At 31.7% G+C, this 22690-nt stretch overlaps 1 protein-coding gene across 1 annotated transcript in view; it reads left to right on the top strand.

Moving 5' to 3' along the window:
* Nucleotides 1-22690, top strand: part of LOC145291350 (uncharacterized) — a 47763-nt gene that overhangs the window by 4858 nt on the left and 20215 nt on the right. The window contains exons 2-5 of the mRNA XM_080137115.1: nucleotides 8956-9232; nucleotides 12190-12741; nucleotides 15947-16086; nucleotides 20593-20824. Of these exons, the coding sequence (XP_079993241.1) occupies nucleotides 8956-9232; nucleotides 12190-12741; nucleotides 15947-16086; nucleotides 20593-20824 (1201 nt within the window). The remainder of the gene's footprint in view (nucleotides 1-8955; nucleotides 9233-12189; nucleotides 12742-15946; nucleotides 16087-20592; nucleotides 20825-22690) is intronic.

Genomic DNA, 22690 nt, shown 5'->3' with positions numbered 1-22690 from the left:
TCAGTGACTGAGGGAGTGGCACTTGTCTGACAAGTCGTTGCAATAATCATATATATATATATATATATATATATATATATATATATATAGGCTTCTTTACATGGGGTTCCGATTTCGAACTTCGCTAGATTCAGCCTCTCTGATGCGTCGTAGACAACGAAACACGTGTCAGTGGATAATTATATTTTAAAAACAATATATATGCCACACTAGGTGTGTCAGAAACTTTGTGAAAAATATTGAATAATTCGACCCCCCCCCTCCTGTCTTTTCAAGCTTATAACTACTCGAAAAATGTAATTCAAACCCTATTTTTTTTTTTCAACTAAAGGACCAAGGACCAAGGTTTCATTTAAAAAAAGTAATAATAACGTGATTTTAAAAAAAAGGTTTTAAACTTCAGACTTTACAGGTAAATTTCTAAAAAAACACTACTTTTTTGTTTTAAATTTGAATATATTATTTATTGATCTTTTATCTTCAATTTGTGATATATAAAACTTTTGTGTAAATTAATTATTTGCTTTTTAATAGGCATTTCAAAATGGGGGGCGTGAATTAATTCGACCCCCCTGTCTTTCCAAGCTTATAACTACTCGAAAAATGTAATTCAAACCCTAATTTTTTTTCAATTAAAGGAGTAAGGACCAAGGTTTCATTTAAAAAAAAAACAAACAAAAAAACAAACAACGTGGTTTAAGAAAAAAGGTTTTAAACTTCGGACTTTACTGGTAAATTTCTAAAAAAAAACACTACTTTTTTGTTTTAAATTTGAATATATTATTTATTGATCTTTTATCTTCAATTTGTGATACATAAAACTTTGGTGAGTAAATTAATTATTTTTTAATAGACATTTCAAAATGGGGGGGGCGTGAATTAAAAAAAAACGTTTGTCTAAAATATTATATTCGGTTTATTGGAAAGAGCATAAAATCTCACATTGACCCTGAAAATATCGTAAAAATAGAATCAATAGAAAAATTTTGATAGATTTTCAAAGTTTAAAAATTGAAAAATACTGAACTCGTAACATTCATTTAATTTCATTAGTTTTTTTTTTAGTTTAATAAAAAAAAATAATATTTCTATTACTTTTCATACAACTTTAATAGTCTATTTTGGAAGTATAATACATAAAGAAAATAAACAACCCACTTTTAAAAGAAAAATTACGAGTTTTTTATATTTTATTCGCAGTTTCGTGTCAAAAATCCCTACAAAAATTCTAACACACCTAATGCCGCACCTCTATTTGGGCTGGCAAAGTGGTGAAAGGGAAAATTATTCCCAACTCGCATTTAGGTAAAAATGCACTTACATATGAATAATTGAATTAATTCCAAAAGAATCGCGAACAAAAAAAAAAAAAATAACACATATGTGTGTGTGTGTGTGTGTGTGTGTGTGTGTGTGTGTGTGTGTGTGTGTGTGTGTGTGTGTGTGTGTGTGTGTTCGTGTGTGTGTGTGTGTGTGTGTGCGCGCGCTAAGTCTAGAAAATTTCAACTAAGCTGGGTTTTTTACCCTAAGCTAATCCTAATCAAATTTTGCTTCGTTCTATATCTCTCTCTCTCTCTCTCTCTCTCTCTCTCTCTCTCTCTCTCTATCTATCTATCTATCTATATATATATCCTGTTTTTATCAAGTTTTATATTTATGATAAATATTTGCCTTAAAGATTTTTTATTTCTCATTGATTTATATATTATATAATATTAAAAGCTAAAAGCGAAAGAAAATATTCGATTAAAATTCTATAGAAGCATCCCCCTCTCTCTCTCCCTCTCTCTCTCTCTCTATCTCTCTCTCTCCCTCTCTCTCTTTCTCTCTCTCTCTCTTTCTCTCTCTCTCTCTTTCTGTATATATATGCCAAGTATAGTAAGTTCTGCCTTTTAAAATTAAATCTATATTAAATTCAGTCTTTATGAATTCCTATTATCAACACTTGCTTAAAGAGATCCCGGTTGAGTGGAATATTTCGAAAGAAGATATTTCCAAACAAAGATCTTTTTTCACGAAAATCTTAATACAGATTTTTATTTGTATTATTTTATTGGTTTGTAAAGGAGAAAATCATTTGGACTGAAGCAGCTTTACTATTATTTCAACCCAGTGAAGTAATCAAGTCTTCGTAATATTGAAATGTATGTATTTATTATCATGATAGTGTTATTGTTTTTTTTTACGGGGGTGATGTAGGATGCAATTTAAAATGTTTCGGAAAGTAATAATGTTCATTCAACGAAGAAATTATATATTTTGTGGCAATAATATGAATTACATGGTAACTGGATAATAGCTTTAATTTTTACTGTTTGTTTCGTTTTTAAAAAAGTGTGTACGAAAATCTGTCGTCTGAAATAATTTCAAAAGATATAAATATTTTTTTTACATGGGGGATCACCACTTATCAAGGCCCGGAAACCACTCGGGGATAAGGGTTATTGTGTGTATTGTTGCTGGATCTCAATGGGATAATATCGTAGTAATAGTTGGTATTGGAGATTTGATAAAGTGTCTTACTTAAGGGGGCGATTAATCAGAAATTTGTTTATGTTGGACTTGAAGACATCCAAGTTGTAGTCAGGTGGGAAACATGCAAACGGAAGAGATTCCACATGCGGGCACTTCTCAGGAAGAAGCTTTATTCATGGAATCTACGTTTTGATTTAGGCACAGATAAAGAGTGAAGGAAATCACTGACAGTGGTTTTAGTTAGACGGGTGTTTATCGTGAAAGATTGGCGAGGGGGGCCAGAGATTGGTGCTCGGACGAAATAGAAAGCATAATCGTCTGAAGTGTACTTGCCTGTTAGCTTAAACATAACAGGTATCGTATGTGTTCGTTTAAACTGAATACGATCATCCGTGTAAAGTTGTAGCATGTTTTATAGGGAGGAATTATGCCTGCTACCCTCTATTATGAAGATATTTTTAAAAAGGTATCATTTTTTGTAATAAATGTTTTTTATAGTAATTAAAAATGTAGAAATATTTTTGTGAAACACACTGTAGGAAGTTCTGTATATATTGAATGGAAATATGTGCATAGAAAATGTTTACTTATTTTCCTATAATTGCTGGATTTACAGGAGAAAATGAGGATCGTTTTTTATATATAGATGTGCTTCTCTACTAAAAATAATGAATGTCTCACGTTTTTATATTAACATATATTTTAATGTTTCCGGCAATAATACCTCCCTATTATTAGGTCGTATTCTGATCCGTCATTCATTCTGGACGGTTTCAGCCGATTTCCTTATTCATAAAGTACGAGATTTTTATAGAAGATCATATTCACAAACGAACGTCAGTCACATATTTATCCCGGTCAGTTATATAACGAAAGCCATTATTTGAATGAAAATTGAATGACACCTAGACGTTAAAGGTAACTTCAGTAAAACTGTAATCAGCGAAATCACGTGAATATTTTAAATAAAAAATCATTTCCTTCCCTAGCATTCGCTCCTATAAAGAGAGAGTGTAAAGAGACAGGCTATCTATCTCTCTATCTAAATATCCGTCTGTTTCTCTCTCTCTCTCTCTCTCTCTCTCTCTCTCTCTCTCTCTCTCTCTCTCCCTCCCTCCCTCGTTCTTTCTTTCTTTCTCTCTCTCTTTCTTGCTCTTTCTGGTGCACATTATATTGTTTTTATTAATAAACTGTATTAAAACTAAACATTGACGACCGAATATTCACGAACCTGAGTTCCCGACAACGACGGCGACACGAGTGTGTAATGGTTTATACACGCAAAGGATCAAGCATAAACTGGTACACATATGATTTAGTGACCGTTTGACCAACTATTTCAAATAGGAAATAAATAGGCATCAAATAAGGTCACGACAAACGGAGACGTTAACATCACAAGCGCCATTGATATAATAATGAGTACAATATTTTCAAATTGTGCACTCAAGGAAACAATGAGACAAACATACAAAGAAAAGAAAATAGGAAATAATGAGGAAGAAAAAAGAAAGAAGGCTGTCAACAAAATAAGAAAAGAAGTATAACAAATTTCAAATGTTTTTTTCGACGACTATAGTATCAACGACTATAGTATCAACGACTATAGTATCAACGACTATAGTATCGACGACTATAGTATCGACGACTATAGTATCAACGACTATAGTATCGACGACTATAGTATCAACGACTATAGTATCAACGACTATAGTATCAACGACTATAGTATCGACGACTATAGTATCGACGACTATAGTATCAACGACTATAGTATCGACGACTATAGTATCGACGACTATAGTATCAACGACTATAGTATCGACGACTATAGTATCAACGACTATAGTATCAACGACTATAGTATCAACGACTATAGTATCAACGACTATAGTATCAACGAATGGTAAGGAGATAAGATAGATAAAAGAAATAGGGCAGGCGGCCAACTAATTCCAATGTTGTTTTTCTCACTCCTGATCCTAGACGTTTTTGTATTGTACTTTTTATGAAAAAAAAATCGTTTTTAAACGTTCTATTATGTACAAAGAAAAAAAGAAAAGAAAATACAAAAACCTATCTCTTTTGCTATTTAATAAAAAGGAAAACCGAATTGTCGTTATTTTTCTCAAGGAGTTCTGGTTCTGTTTTAAAAGAGATGGAAATATGTGTGAGTGATGAATAAGAGAAAATGCTGAGGCTTGTTTTGCAGAAGTGCCAATTTTTGCTTTACACAAAAAAGGCATTCACTTAAATCTATACTTAACAAAAAGAGGTTGATTTTCCGCCTATAAAAAACAGCGCAATACAAATATATAAATTCAATATTTCCAGATATCATCAGTCGATTTTTTTTCGATACCTTAAATTGCTATAATAGTTCCAAGGATACTCTCTCCCAAAATAGTCATAGTTTGAGAAGATTAGGGGTGATTTCACCTTCTTTAAAATATTTACTGCTACGCGAGCAGGAGATACCGGCTATTCTTCATAATGCCGGTTACAATCAGTGTTTATCTTTTCATTCCATACGTTTAAGATTTACCCTCATGCCCACCATGCAGAAATATTGAAGATTCCTTTACGCTAGCATTATAACTCCGGACAATTTGATTGGCTGCCCCACACCGAAATCGAATTGCTGGAATGTCAGTCAATGCACCATCTCATACACACCCTTACGTATATAAAACTCTATAATGCATAGCACTTCTATCACTTGATATTTACATTTATTTACGTGCTAAACATACGTTTACTTGCATCAAATGAACGAAAAACAATCATCAAGTTTGATGATTGCCAACCTCAGTATTAGTCAGGTTCAAGCATATATTCTATATAAATAAACTGTAGATGTATGTATGTGTGTCTGTGTGAAAATATTTAACCGATAAATTAAACTACTGATTACATAAAATAAAATTATTAGAAAATGATAATCATACACCTAGGATGGTTACTAACGAATAAAATCTTTGTTTGGATGCATGAATAACGCGTACAGAAATATGTTGGCAAGTAGAAATGTGAAATGTTCCTTTAAACTTGTCGACATATTTCTATTACTTTTGGCATGCGCAAATTCATTCACAGCCTGTAAGTTGTGTGATTTTATATTTTTTTCTATATGTCGATAGCTCAAACGGTAGGGAACACAACTGGATTGCTGAATGATTTGGTTACCTTTTTTGCCGTTTTGTTGGCTATTCTAATAATGGACCATTAAATGTCAGATTCGAAAAATTTAGTTGCTGGCACTGATTGATTACAAGAAAAACATATTTATTCCCAAACACTTCAGTGCAAAATTATATTTGATTGTTATCTTTCCTTTGTTATTTAAAAAATAAATATTTATTCATGACCAGTGTGTCATTCTTGATTTGAAGTTTAAAGTTTCATAAATAATAGAAGTAATTTATTGCCTAATGACTAAACTTGCAAACGTTTGCGCGAAAACAAAAATCACGAAATTTTCGTTTCATACTTTACGGAGTTTTACATTTCCAATAATAGTATGATCCTTATTCGGCATTAGTATTAATCATTTCTACTTCGGTCACCTATATTTTCTTTTCTGCGTACGTTTTGCAGATTATACTTTATTTGATGAAATAACAATTAATTGATAATAAAAAATAACAGCAAAATATTTTCGGCCACATAATTATTAAATTTAGTACATATTATCTTAATCTATATAACGTATTTTTCTTCAATTCATACAATCAACACTGTTCATTCATTATTTTTTATAAATAGAAAATAAAAAAAATATATTTCTATTTTTACTTTTTTACACATGAACACACTTTTTTATTTATATTCATGCTGAAAGATTTTAATCGTATTTTTATTTCTTTTCGGGTACAACAATTCCGTCCATAACTGTCTTTCATTTATTTTTTTTTTTTTAAGTTTACCTATTCTGATTTCTTTTCGGGTACAATAACTGTCTTTCATTTATTTTTTGAAGTTTACCTATTCTGATTAATACGAGTAGATATTTAACAAACTATTTACTTCTTTCGGCTTCCAAGTTTTCAATAAATAATATTTCTCTGTATTTAAGAGTTTCTATTAGTTTGTTCGGTTAGTATTTTACGTGGCTCATATGCAACGCCGGTACACAAGTTCGACTAGTAATTTATATTTTTGTTGTTCGAGAGCTACATATACAAAGAGAAGACTGGAGATGGAAAGAAGAGAAAAATTGGGACAGAAAAGACAGAACTTTTTTCTGGTGGGTTTTGTTAAAAAGGGAAAGTATGTATTTTGCGTAGTTTTTTTTTTGGGGGGGGGGTTGTTAAATAAGACATTTTTGTTGAAACTTTCTATTATATGAAAAAGAAGAGAAGCAATAAAAAGAAAGGACAAAAGAAGTGAGATATTTTATATTTTTAAAGAAAAAGAAAGAGGAAGGAATGAATGAATGATATCATTTTTGTTGTTGCCTATAACGCTCAATCATTATCGAGCGGTTCTATAATTTGGAGATGAAGATTTATTATTTGGATTATTTGGATTCTTCAGATAACTGTACTCCTCATCTTGGTTGTTATTTTCGCAACGTTTCCGTCGATATAAGCGCCGACTTTTTTTTTTTTTTCATGTGTATTTTGTCGAACTCGGGAATCTTATTTTTTCAAACTCGGAAATCTGGCCGCAATTTCGAACGGAAACATTTATTTAATCTACGAGCGTAGAATGCTTTTGTTTGGACAGAAATCGTGGCATAGTAGATAGAGTACTTGGTAAAATTCTGTTTTTAAAGTTACACCCAAAATAAAATTACGATTTACTTAGGATTTCTACCCCGCTGACAGATCGATAGCATGCTATCCCTGTGGATTAAATAAAGAGTTCAGTTCAAAATTCCGTGCAGATTCCCGAGTTCAACAGTATATATCTGAAGAAGATCGGGTTTTATATATGACGAAATGTTGTGAAAATAACACTTAAGACGAGAGAGGTAGTCGGAAGAAACTTATCGGACCATTTTTTTGTTGTTGTTTTTATTCCTTTGCGAATAGGAGAGACAGCAGGTCATTTATGCAAATATTAAAAAGGATAGGTAATTTGTTAGATTAATACGTGGTCGTTCAATTATTTATTAAAAACAAACTCAAAAATCTTTGATTGTATATTTTTTTGGTGTTGTTTGCTTCATCGCGGTTAAGAATGGAAACGTGTATTCTGAAAAAATTAAAAATGGAAACGTGTATTCTGAAAAAATTAAGAATGGAAACGTGTATTCTGAAAAAATTATTCGATTGAAGTGATTCTCAACATTTTCTAGTAGAAATCATTAGAGTTGGTTCATGAGATGTTAACACCTACCAGCAGTTATGAACGACACATCCGGATGATGAGTTAAGAATGTCGTATCATAACTATTGTGTGTTATATGTGGACCTCTCGGAAAACCGTAATGTGAGTCTTTAAATGTTGTGAGAAGTGTTAAGGAATAAATAGTGAACCTATGCTCGCAGTTTGATGGAAACCAGCATTCGTTTTCAGAATAAGCTCCACTTTTATCGCCATATTAGAGCCATGTTTGAGTGGTTAGGGTTTGAAACCAAAAAAGTGGAGTTCAAGATAAGCTTCAAATCTTTACTGATCACACAAAAGATATTTGGAATTAGATAAGAGTGTGCTTCGGAAACATATATCGGAGGAGGCAAGATTCTGAATCGTTAAATCTGCAAGAGTACGATTAAAAATTGCGTCTGTCTTCGTATCTTAATGTGAACTGATGTGGATATTAAAGATAACTTATCATTACTGCCATACAGTAATAATCAGTGTTCAAATAATTTTAGCTCCCCGGAAGACAGATACGGAAAAAGGCACGTTATACTAGCTCTGGGTTGATGGAACTTTTTGGAAGAAGAATAGAGAACAAAAAGCATGTGAAATGGCGCTAGATATAAATTGATCAACCATTGGATTAGTATTTGGAAGGGTTATTGCTGGATTCATGTTGACAAGCGAAAGTGTCAAAATTTGGGTCCATATGTTATCTTATAAAAACACGGGTAAAATTTATAGCCCATTGACTGATTCGTATGAGTGATTCATGCCAAATTCTAGAGTAAATGTGGTATCGTGGTGACTAATCCACATAAGTCTATTAATCTGAAACTGTGCATTAAACGAATACCACAATATTTATTTCGTTGCGCCTCATCATAACAAAGATCCGTAGAATATTTCAATCAGATCGGTCCAGTAGTTTCCGAGAAAAAGCAGAACGAGCAGACAAACAAACAGACAGACCAGAGAAATGCATTCAATTCAAATCATAGACGAGATGAAAACATAAAAATGGAAGCCAATGAACCAACTTTTTTTATTTTGTATGTTGTTGAGAATTTTATGAACTATTAGTCATGTTTTCTGTCCATGAAATACATTTTATACGAAATAAATGTTTAATATGTTTCCGTTGTGTCTACTTTTATATTTCTTTTTCAGGTACAGCAGAGTATGATAGGTGTTGTGAAAAGTAATTGTGGGTCAAATCTTCGCAGTTATTGCAATAATGTTTTAAAATTCTTCAACGTTGATTACAATTTAATGACAATGAACGACATGGAGATTCCACTGAACTCAGCCTTGATGATGCGTGCCTACATAAGAGTTTATACGTCGGACATTCCAGCCTCCATATCTGCACAAGCCGTTAAGTGGAATCAATGGATATCTAAGCAAAGTTCGAACGAATTCCTGAACAAAGCAAATATATCGCCAAGTAAGTAAATAGTGTCCTAGAAATGTAATAATTAGTATAAATGTAAATACCGGCTTAATTAAAGGTACGCCTTCTAAGGATGTTTACGATCTTCCAAATAATATAGGTTTCCTTCTGAGCCGATGGCAAATTTAAGCTGAAAGACGCAATAATGCATGGAGTTGGCAGTTGATTGTGGAGAACATTATGGAAATACTAATAATTGTAGAAATACTGAAAGCGGTTCAGAAAATCGTAAGATTACTAGATTGAAATTAAGGAAGTCGACTATATAAACTGATGATGACAGTTAAAATATGAAAAACTAAATATATTACTGATATAAATTCAAATGCAACCGATTAGTCACAAGTAAGTTAAAAGAAAATAACATTACGTAAAAACGACTACAGATATAGATTACACGAATTCAAATGAATCCAAACGAACTGAGACTATATATATATATATATATATATATATATATATAGTCATCCACATACAGTACTGTTTCGCTGTTTCACAGCTCATCAGTGCGGCTAGACAGGCAACTACCTCAAGCTAGGATTGAAACCCGACCGTTTATACGGCAGTCAAGGCTTCTAACCATTACGCTATTGGCGGCTGCTTGAACGAGTAGTGAGTTTTAACGATGTTTTATATATATATATATATATATATATATATATATATATATATATATATATATATATATATATATATATATATATATATATATATATATATATATATATATATATATATATATATATATATATACTATACTATAATAATTGTTAAATACCGACAGACACTAGTGTTTCATCCTTTCGGAAACCATCAGTGCAGGGTGTCAGGATTAACACTGTCGAACCCGGCAACGAAGCCATCTATAGCTCCATTAGCAAGGGGCCAAATCCATTCAGCCACCTTTAATCGCGAGAAATGCAATTTCGGACAAAGAGATTATTTTTCTAGTTGGATCTGGTGAGAATGAGTTTTAACTAACGTAATTGATTCGGACAGTCTCGAGAATTTGGGTTCCAAATGTCTGCTCGGAGTCAGGGACCCGGGGTGTTTTAACTCGGAGACCACCAAGCTAGTTTTACAGATATGTTCACAAAACAATAGAGAAAGGGAAAAGAATAAGAAAATAGGGGGATAGAGAAAGAAATTCACAAGAGAAGAAAGAGGGGGGAATAGAAGATAATGGAGAAAAGGAAGGAAGATGCTTGATATAAACAACGATTGCCTACTCGAAAATAGATAGAAGGGTTTGGCAGTCCTTGACCAGCGAGCGAGGCGTACACATCGGCTCTCGCCCCGCCTGGGGTGAGAGGGGCAGAAATCTCAATAAGAACTAACTTGAAAAGATCTTCTTCTTAGCTAGAGAATTAACCTGATATCTCAAGTATACAACCTGCATCACGAAGCGCGGATAACGAAAACACGACTTTAAACAAATGTAGAATGATTGCAAATAATTATTTTATTTGGTTTAAACGAAAATGACCTCAGAGTTTTTTTCTTTGTTTTTCGATTGCCGGCATAAGTGAAGATGCAGTTTATTTCAGGTATGCCCTGACGCCAGACGACGAAGACACATACACAAAACCAGAGTGACGACCGAAGAGGACAATGTTGCCACACGGACTTGGGTTCATGCACGTTTAACGTGCCTTGAGCAGCGGAGGTATGTTTTCCAGTGACCAGTGCGAGTCTGGTCACGCTGGAGGGGTCCACCACTAGACGACGCATGCCCGGGACACGAAAGTGTCACATTCACGTGCCAGTGACATATATCTGTTATAACCTGGTGCCGATGACTATCACGATCTGTTGCCGTGACTCTTGTGTCACAACGTGATGCGCGTGACACTTCCCGTTACATTTTTACAAGTTATAAAAATGTTTTCTGTGACTATTTTTTTTTAAATGAATGATAGAAAAATCTATCAACATAAGTGATTAAACCTGTAAACGTTTTTAATAAATAGTTTTATTTCGAATTTATTTCAATAATATTGTGGGGTCTGCGTCGCATTTATAAAAATGGGAATATGTTTTACTTTGAATTTATTCTTACCAATCATATTTGAACATTAATAAACTGTCTAAGCTCGGGAGGTTTTGTTTATTAATAAAATAACTGGAAATTTTTCTGGTTGTATATCTGTTCGGATTTTGATTTTTTTTTTTTTAATTCATTCATTTTTCCCATATGTTTGGTATAGAACGTGGTCTCATCAAAAATATACTTATTGCGGATAAAATTTCATCGGCGAAATTGTTTATGAATATCACAAGCAATAAAGGTTCAAGGATCGACTCATCCGCAGTAATACGACCAACATTTTTCCGTTGTCTAAAAAGAGTCTAATTATATTAAATGTGCGTCCAGCAATATCATGTTATTTAATTTTAATGAGAAGACCTTCATTCCAAATCTTGTCAAAGGTTTCCGATATATTAATGCCTTATCCAGAGCATTGTATACTCGTTCGGGGATGATCGTTAAGATACTCGCATTTATCTCTGATAGGTAGCCAATCAAACCATTTGAAGTAAATCGTTATTTGGAGCAACGATTCTTGTTGATTGAAAACACTATTTTTTTTTTTGAGAACATTTGTAAAATGATTAAAACATTCTATACATTTATAATGTTAGAACAAGCTATATTTTCAAACTAATTAGGAATACGATACATTTCTAAATAATTAAGGACTCTATAAATTTATTAATTTATTAAAGATTTTATACATTCCAAAATCAATTAAGGACGTCATACATTTATAAATTATTAAGGACTCTATACATTTATAAAATGAAATCAAACTTAGAATTAGATAAAACATTTTTTTAAAAACTACCATCAAAGTAGATTATTTTTGTCAGTTCTAAATAAATGTTGCTTTGATCAAAACACTGAATTAAAAAAAAAATGTTTAATTTTATTTTTATTTTTATCATTTCAGATTGCTTTTCCCCAAAAATTGATTTGATTTTTGCAATTGACGCATCCGGTAGTGTTGGATCTATTAACTTCAATAAAACGCGTACCTTCATAAAAGATGTTGTCGCCGATTTGAAGATTGGTCCCGATTCTGTTCGTGTTGCTGTCATTCGCTATGCTAGCGGGGCTACTGTTTCTTTTCATCTCAATGCGTACAACGACTTAACCTCTCTGAAACAGAAAATTGATAGTATTAGGTATACCAGTGGTGGCACAAACACAGCTGCAGCTATCAATTTGGCTTCGACAACCTTTATTAGTGATCGTCCAAATGTGCTTAAAATACTTGTCTTGATCACTGATGGACGTTCGAATAATTTCCAAGCGACTGTTACCGCCGCTAATAAACTAAAAACTGAATCAGTTACAATCTTCACCATTGGCGTTGGTCACGTCAGAGATTTGGAAATGCTTCGTGTCGCATCGGATCCCAGTTGCACCCATTTCTTCAAGCTGTCCTCATATGGAGAAATAGATTCTATTATCCACCAGATCCAACGTAAAGCTTGTGAATGTAAGAACATCTTTTTTTATACTATCGCATATTTCTCACTTACTATCCTTACCAGATTTGGGCATGTTTTCCAAACAAGTATTATTGTAATATAGTCACGTATTAATGATCGATAATTTCAGAAGTTAGAAAGAAAATTATACAATTCGATTATAATTTCCATTTACCTTTGTCGACCTTTAAAAGTAGGCAAAATGTACTAAGATAATCTGTTCGATTCACTACATTAGTTAGGAGGCTGATTTGATTTAGTTTATTGATGATTGGATCGTGTTAATTTAAAGGTTTTAAAAAATGCAGATTTTGCAAAAGATACATGGCCCACATTGCGGCATAATTGTAAACAATATATGTGAAGAAATATTGAATAATTCCATCTGATATAATATGTTATAGACTTGTTTTAATATTATTAAATGCTATTTTTATATGGAAAGCAGAAATGTACACAAGACAGTTGACATTGAATTTCAGAATGTCACATAAAGGATCAAATAATAAAAACTATACATTTTAGATGCATCAGTCACTTTCGCATCATTTCATACTGCTACCTTGATCTGGTAGTAGTATATTCAGATCGCCTCTTTGAAAGTAACAAGAGAAGAGAACTTTTCAATTACAAAAAGCTCGATCTCATGTATTGACCTGGGCTATCCAGCCTCAGCAAATCAGAATGTTCCACGTATAAGTTATTTATGATCAGGAAAGTAACTCTCATGAATAACGATTGAAAAACGTTTATACCGTTTTCGTGGCTCTATTCTTCTTCTTACCAAATCCATTTGGAAGAAATTGGAAATGCTGCGTTTTGTGATATTTTTCAGCGCTTTTTATCTCGCTACTCGTACTATCCTAATTCTAGACATCGATTGTCCCACAGGATCTCTGCAAATGGCTTCTATTATGTCAAATTATATTCGATGTATTTTGTTGACATGTGTGTGAAAGGTAATAACGGACGTACGAATATAACTGCGTGAAAGGTAATAGCATATAAATATATGTGAAAAATGATAATTCACGTACGATCATAAGTGTGTGTAACAGGTACGTTCAAACATACATGTAAACGTAATAACGTACGTACAAACATAAATGTGTTCGAAATAGGATAATGTGCGTATAAACATAAAAGGTGTGTGAAAGGTGTTACGTACATATTAACATAATTGGGTGTGAAATATGATAAAGTATGTGCGGTGATTGGTGTGTAAAATGTGATAACGTACGTGCAAACATAAACATGTGTGAAAACGAACAACGTATGAACAAACAAATATGTGCGAAAAGTTATAACGTAAGTAAGAATATTAACGTGTTACAGGTGATAACGTATGTATAAGCATAAATGTATGTGTAAGGTGATGACGTATGTATGAACATAGTATGCGTGTGATAAGTGAGAGGATACGTACGATCAGAAATATATGTGATATGTGATAATATACGCCCCCAAATAAATGTGTATGAAAGGTGATAATGTACGTACAAACATAAATGTATATGAAAATGATGATGTACGCACGAATATAAATGGTAAAAGTGATAGCGTATGTAGAAAGATAAATGTATTTGAAAATTGGTAACGTACGTACGATCAAAAATGTACATGATAGGTGATAAATTAGAAAATGTATTTTCATTTTTTTTTAACATATGTACGAACATAAATGTATTAAAAAGTGATAACATACGTACAAACGTCTATGTAAGTGAAGGTTCCCTCTTCAAGAAGAGAAATCACTTGTTTTGTGAGGAGTGAAAAAAACTCACTTTTGGAATACTAGCTGATCTATCAAGGATATTAAGGGCTTTGAATCATGCTCTATATTGAGCACATTTGTAAGTAAAGAGACCTCCAGAGCATTATTAAAATCAAGTTTCGGGGTTTAATTTTAGATTCTGAAAAAACAACATATAGAGGCATATATTCGATTTAAGAATTTATTGCTTAGCAAAGGAATATATAGAACGGGTTATTTTAATTTCCTTAATCCATGGATTTTCAACAATCACGCACACCCTATATTGAAAATCATAAGAATATCCATTTCCCACTTGAAGTTAAAATGTAGAGTTTAACCCTTTTAAAGAATGCTAAAACGCAATTACCCCTTTCCCCACCGAAAATACTCCATTAAGAACTTGTATGCTCGCCCAACTTTAACCCTCCCACTCTCTCTTTACCATCTCTACTTCACTCCACTCCCTCTTTCCCTCATCTAAAAAGCCTCCTTCATCCAATATAAACAAGATAACGAACTCTCTCGCTTATATATATATATATATATATATATATATATATATATATATATATATATATATCATTAGAATATAATTTATTCGACCAAATTATAATTGTCTCAAATAACATGCTTAATGAAGATATGTCTTTGACTTCATCAATACACGCACGCGCCCTGCCATATATATATATATATATATATATATATATATATATATATATATATATATATATATATATTAGAAGAGAAACTCGACGTTTCCCGGGCTGAACTTCCAATACTTCTTATTGTCATCGAAATGGGTGAAATCGACATTTTTTTTCAATCAAATCGATTGATTGCCAGCTCTAGCCCAGGACTCATCGTGCTGCACCTGTAGGAAGCTTCATATGCCTCCCCGTAGTAACTTAGTTCATAGTATATTGTAATCTACTTTGCACCGTAGAGAACCTACTATTGGTTTTATTAAATCATTTTGATAAATGATTTGAATCAATGCAAAAGTATAATGCTTCTATTGTGCTCTAAATAGAAACATTTATTTCGGATGCGTCCCTGTCTTTTCAAAGAACCTACTGTTGATTTAATATGCCGAGTTTTCCCCTTGTGAGGTGATAAGGCTTCTTAAATACTCTTCCTTCTTTAATAAGATTTTTTCGATCATCGATTTTCGATACTTCTCATGGGCATTCCGATACCTATCTTAGAAGAATCCGCACACATAAAGTACATTTCTGTGAGTTTTCAAAATAAATTACCCCAGCCATTTTGGAGTTCGTGGAAAAGAAACACACACACACATGTACACACAAAGTACCTCTTATATATAAGTAGAGATAGTATAGCTTGTGATACAGCTTGGTATGAAATCAAATACGCGAGGCACACAGTCTTCTGTTCATAATTTTCCATGCTTTATTACCGGATTGCTAATTTTATTGCTTTCCTCCTTCTAGCTCTCCTAGAAGTTGAGAATAACGGGACTGAAACTAAGCTTTCTTACAACCAGCTAGCACCTGAAAATAAAACCCAATCACAAAGATTCGTTGTTGACTCCAACTCGTCACCTAACGACACAACTACTACAACTATAAAGGTAAGACATTATTTGTCATATTTTCTAGATAACGGTTTGGCAAAATTTAATGACATTTTTAAGAATTCACTAAAACATGAATTCTTAAAATGTCATTAACTTGTTAGTAGCCATTTTGTTGGTAGCCATTTGGCATATTCGAGATTTCGATCACTACCTTTGAAACATCAGAGAAATTCGAATTTACTGTCTCAATTGCTATCTTGGTATTCTAGATTTCCACATGGGACCTACTAACAATGTTGAATATATATTTTCGATTCAAATGTAATCTTGGATTGATTTTATTGCAATGGAAGTAATTCAAAATTAAATTGAATATGTATTGATAAGAATGACATTAAATGTAACAGATATATTTTTAAATATACTGTCCAACTTATTTATACAGAAGGCAATTATTATGAGCAAATTATCGATAGATCTATTGCATAATGTTTTATCAAACTCCTAAAATATTGTTAGAAGTATAAATACTACAGTTTTTGGAAAGTAGAAAACTGAAAAGCATTTATACACGACATAACAATTAATTATTCGGACAATAATAAAAGTTACAATAAATTATTCAGAAAATAATAAAAGTAACAATGAATTATTCGGGCAATAATAAAAGTAACAATTAATTATTCGGACAATAATAAAAGTAACAATTAATTATTCGGGCAATAATAAAAGTAACAATAAATTATTCAGAAAATAATAAACGTAACAATGAATTATTCGGACAATAATGAAAGTAACAATGAATTATTAGGACAATAATAAAAGTAACAATTAATTATTCGGACAATAATAAAAGTAACAATAAATTATTCAGAAAATAATAAACGTAACAATGAATTATTCGAACAATAATAAAAGTAACAATGAATTATTCGGACAATAATAAAAGTAACAATTAATTATTCGGACAATAATAAAAGTAACAATTAATTATTCGGACAATAATAAAAGTAACAATTAATTATTCGGACAATAATAAATTATTCAGAAAATAATAAAAGTAACAATTAATTATTCGGACAATAATAAAAGTAACAATGAATTGTTCGGACAATAATAAAAGTAACAATTAATTATTCGGACAATAATAAAAGTAACAATAAATTATTCAGAAAATAATAAACGTAACAATGAATTATTCGGACAATAATAAAAGTAACAATTAATTATGCGGACAATAATAAAAGTAACAATTAATTATTCGGAAAATAATAAAAGTAACAATGAATTATTCGGACAATAATAAAAGTAACAATGAATTATTCGGACAATAATAAATGTAACAATGAATTATTCGGACAATAATAAAAGTAACAATTAATTATTCGGAAAATAATAAGAGTAACAATGAATTATTCGGACAATAATGAAAGTAACAATTAATTATTCGGACAATAATAAAAGTAACAATTATTCGGATAATAGTAAAAGTAACAATTAATTATTCAGACAATAATAAAAGTAACAATGAATTATTCGGACAATAATAAAAGTAACAATTAATTATTCGGAAAATAATAAAAGTAACAATTAATTATTCGGACAATAATGAAAGTAACAATTAATTATTCGGACAATAATAAAAGTAACAATTATTCGGATAATAGTAAAAGTAACAATTAATTATTCAGACAATAATAAAAGTAACAATGAATTATTCGGACAATAATAAAAGTAACAATAAATTATTCGGACAATAATAAAAGTAACAATTAATTTTTCGGACAATAATAAAAGTAACAATGAACTATTCGGACAATAATAAGAGTAACAATGAATTATTCGGACAATAATAAAAGTAACAATTAATTATGCGGACAATAATAAAAGTAACAATTAATTATTCAGAAAATAATAAAAGCAACAATGAATTATTCGGACAATAATAAAAGTAACAATTATTCGGATAATAGTAAAAGTAACAATCTGGAGTAAAATATTACATTTTCAGATGTATATTCATATGATATTGCTGTTGGGTAATTTTCAGCAAAATCTAAGCGTCGAAAAAGATTCTATTGTGAAAACAACTACCAAGATGAAAGCGATAGTCCAAATAATAAAAATTAATACCAATCATCATCTCAAAAAAAAAAATTAAAACAATTTATTAAACCGGAATGCATCAAATTTATAGAAATTGTGTTCAAAATAAAAAGAAATAAATTTGAAAATTTAGAAAACCGAGTAATGCTGATATTTTTTGTTATTAAATGAAAAAAAATAATATTTTGCCGGATTACCGCGTTAATTCCTATTTCAGTCACATAAATTCTTTAGAGTGAAATGATTTTGGCATTTCTTCCAAACAAATTATCTCTACTCAAACCATGTTTATTATTATTATTATCATTATTATTATTATTATTATTATTATTATTATTATTATTATTATTATTATTATTATTATTATTATAATAATAATAATAATAATAATAAGAATAATAATAAGAATAAGAATAAGAATAATAATTTAACAAGAGTAAGTTATAGCGAGTTTGGCACTCGTGTATGACACGGACCGAGATACACAGTTGACAGACTATGATTATTTTTCAAGGCCAAATGATACCGTAAAACTTTAATTTAACTTCTAAATACTATTTAACAAATAGCGCAGGTCGTTAAATGTAAAATCACAAATAACATTTATTTTATCAAAATATAACTGTAAAAACAGTTATTGTATCCAAATATGAGGTACTAATGCATTATACGGGCGGGGCCATTTTGTTTTTTGGGTTTCATTGAACTACCGATAGGGGTGCAACTTTTCAACCTAATTCAACAGTGACAATAATAAAAACAATATTTTGTTATAGTTTTACTTTAATTTAAACAAGTTTTTATTAAAATTCTATTTTTCTCTTTCGGCGACTTCTTTCAGTTAAATTGTATGAAAAAAAATCCAATGATGTTTTCATTTTTATTAAAATTCTATTTTTTTACGATGAGTTTCCGTTAAATTGTTTTTAAAAAAATCCAATGTTCCTCGGTGTTCAAGGTCGGTTTTTAATGTGGGGAAAGGAAGAAAAATAAAAATTATCTCAGTCTGGAAGAGTTTCTCCTCCACTGACTGAGGTCAGATATTATGTTTTCAGATGTATATCATGTGGTCTTGTTTTGGGGTGATTTTCAACAAAATCTAATCGTTTAAAAATCTTACATTTCCTCACTTGCTTAGGAAATTTCAGAATCATGTAATGAGCACTTATTGAGAATCTTTTGAACAAACGGACGAACGGACAAAGTGAATTCTAAGGTCCAAATCAGACTTAGTCAGTGGACCAATAACAAATTTTTACACAATTAAACATTAGAGCCAATGAATTATTCAAACGGTAATAAAAGTAACGGTTTTTTATGCAAGTAAACATTATAACAAGTGTATTATTCGGAGGGTGGTAAATAGAAGAGCATATTACACAATTAAACATTATAGCTAATGCATGGAGAGGCCGTAATGATGACAGTTTTGCACAAATATTATAATCAATGAATTATTTGGGGATAAAAGCCTGAAACACAATTACGCATTATTAGTAGTGACTAAAACAACCTTTTACACCATAACACATTGTCCGCAATAATAGTACACAATTACGAACGACTATAGACAATGCATTATACGGAGAGTAATGAAAAGACTATTACACAAGTATGTATAATAGTCATTATATTGTTCGGGTAGTTGTAAGAAATCAGAAGTACTCTTATCCAAAAAGCCATGCAACAATCCTTGCTGGTCTATAGAATAACGCATAATAACACTGCCCCATTTTCCATGACGTCATCATGATTAATGTTTGCAAGGAAAATGACAGATTTTTATCAACAAATTCCAAACCGGGACCAAAAACAAAGTTATTAAAGTTTAAATTTGGTAAAAAGAAAATCACGTGTTCGAAAACAGCAGACCCTACTGGGAAACAAACCGGGAAACATGATAACCAAGGGTCTCAAATTCATTATGAACAATATTCGCACATTGTCGAAAGCAATGCCTTGTAGGAAGATCTAATTGATGTCATATTCAACACGTTTGAGGCTCAAATACCACACATACCTTCATAATATAGAGGATCCTAAAGAAAACGAAAGATCGCGTACTTAATTGAGATAAATCCCAAAACTAAACAATGTTACCATATATATGAGGGAAGGTTAATAAGGGGATGGTATGGTTATTTACCATGTTGCATTTCTACATTGACTCTTCCAAGATTATGAATAACTATGCTATTATCAATCTAGAAGCAGTTTCTGGCTGAACAGTATGTCTGCAATTTCTGTAAATACATATTCTTGTTAACAATGTTCTTTACGGCTCTTTAAGTCTACGACACATGCATAATCAAATATATACTATAGCAAGATTATTTACAATAAGGGATGTTCTCGCCATGTCTATTTAGTTACGGGTTTCTATTTTTCTCACAGTTTGTTTTTCAAAATCACAAATGTATAACAATAAAAAAAATATTTTCATTATTTTTACAGGTTGATATTGTTTGTGGGGTAGTGCATGCGTACGCTTCCACAACACATAAGAATCCAAACAGTGCTGTGTTCGAAATCCAATCTGCTGCTATTCCTGGTGTCCCTGCGTGGCTTCACAGCGATTCTAGATACAAGTTGTACGTAAACCTCATCGCAAAAAGAAGCGCGGATGTAAATGATCCAGGATGCACGAATCCCCACTATAACATAAGTATAAATCCAGAAAATACAGGTACGTACTTTTATATATTTGTTTATCATTTAAAAATACGTAGCCATAGTGCATGTAGAAACCTGAGGCCCACTACATTTTGATGAAAATAAACAGCAAACATGTTATCTACTCAAGTGTCAGTCTATACAACATGTCTGTTTTGACAGTGCACTATACAGTGTCTCTACGTGAAAGCTGGTTTCCATTTAGCTGTATATTTTTAATTATATATTATGTTTTAACGACGATATTAGAGCATTATTTAGGATATAGTTCAGAGCTGTGATTAAAATTAAGTCTAAGGATCAGTACTTAATATCAATCATAGCGTTATATATGATGGTATATATTTCAAAAGTTAAAAACAGTAATAATGATTTCAAATATATGAAACATGCTCCGGGAATGAATATTCAAATATGTTATTTTCCATATACGAACAAAAACATTTTATTAGTAAAATTAAATTAAGTAAAAATACAAAATGTAAATTATTTTTTTTCATCAGTATATTTCAAAAGTTATCAATTTTTAAATCTTGATTATGTTATATTGATATATCATAGATATGATCAAGAAGCAATTCTCTGATATATAGTACCTGAAGGCCAATCATTGAAACTCCTCGACTTAACATTCATAGTATTATGAATTGAAAATTTTATCGATGATATTGTCAAGGCTGATGTAAAGAAGGCAGATTCCTTCTACACTGCTAGAAAATTACTCCTCACACAAGAGAGTATCCTTTATGTTTACAAAGCTACACTTCGCCCATGCATGGTTATTGTTGCCATATATATGGACTGGTGCATTTAGCACTAGTCTTTTACTCTTAGACAGAATTTAAAAAATGTCTCAAGTCTAACAGGTCCGACACTATCTGCCAAGCTCCAACCTTTGGTATAACCACGTGTGACGACCTGTCGTCCCTCGGTCAGGATGGAACATGAAGAAGGCCGCGTCGGCCATACAGTTACAAGTGTACTTCTAGGTGATTAGTACCCCCACCAAAGTTCTGCGACGCAGTTCCAGTCGTTTTCACGAAGACAAAGTAGATCTGACGCTGGATGCACAGTTGTTGATCTCTTCTTTCTTTCGCTGAAAAAGACTTGGTTGTGTTTCTTTCCGTTAATTTCGCTTTCTTCCTGTTAATTTCGTATTAACAATAATAATAACTGGCTCTGCTTATAGTTTTCGTATGAAATTAATTTTTCACAAAAGAGAAAAATAAAAATAAGAAGAAAAGTAAAAAAATAAAATAAAATATCGTTTGCAAGTTTTCTCTTTCTGATGGTTACAACAGTCGATAAATATGATCTTAGTTTTTTTCAATAACCGATTTTTGCTTCCAATCAGTCAACAGACAAGTGCATATCGAACAGCGGGGTGGGAAGCGGTGGACAGTCTCCCTGATTCATCTCACTCCAGGCTTTCTGCAAAAAAATAAACTGATTTTTTCTTTGTCCGCACCGGCTTATATATGATGGTGGTGTGGGTTGGAATCCACCGAGACGTCCCAGCTAACCAATCATCGTCCAATCCGTTACACCGTGGTTCATCCTGGTTAGATAAATCAGCTACTGATTGCCCACGTTCAAATCAGGTAATTTTCCACCAACAATCGTCCGCACCGACAACTGTCTCATGCACCCGGGAATCCGTGTTGACCCTCGGGATCAGCTCGAGACTAAACATGTGCTAGTATCTCCAAATAATTACCTTTGTAATTTATTGTTTCATAAATTCGATTTTGTTTTTGCTTTTTTGTTTTTTTTTGTTTGTTTGTTTGTTGTTTTTTTTTTGTTTTGTTTTTTTTTTGTTACAAAGAAAATGTATTTCACATCAGCGACCACGCCATCTCCCTTTCCAACTAGCAGGGTT

The sequence above is a fragment of the Euprymna scolopes genome, chromosome 12, assembly GCF_053919585.1.
Source record: "Euprymna scolopes isolate OS-2025 chromosome 12, ASM5391958v1, whole genome shotgun sequence".
NCBI lineage: Eukaryota > Metazoa > Mollusca > Cephalopoda > Sepiida > Sepiolidae > Euprymna > Euprymna scolopes.
Note: the sequence above shows the minus strand (reverse complement) of the source record. Positions and strands in the feature narration are given on the sequence as shown.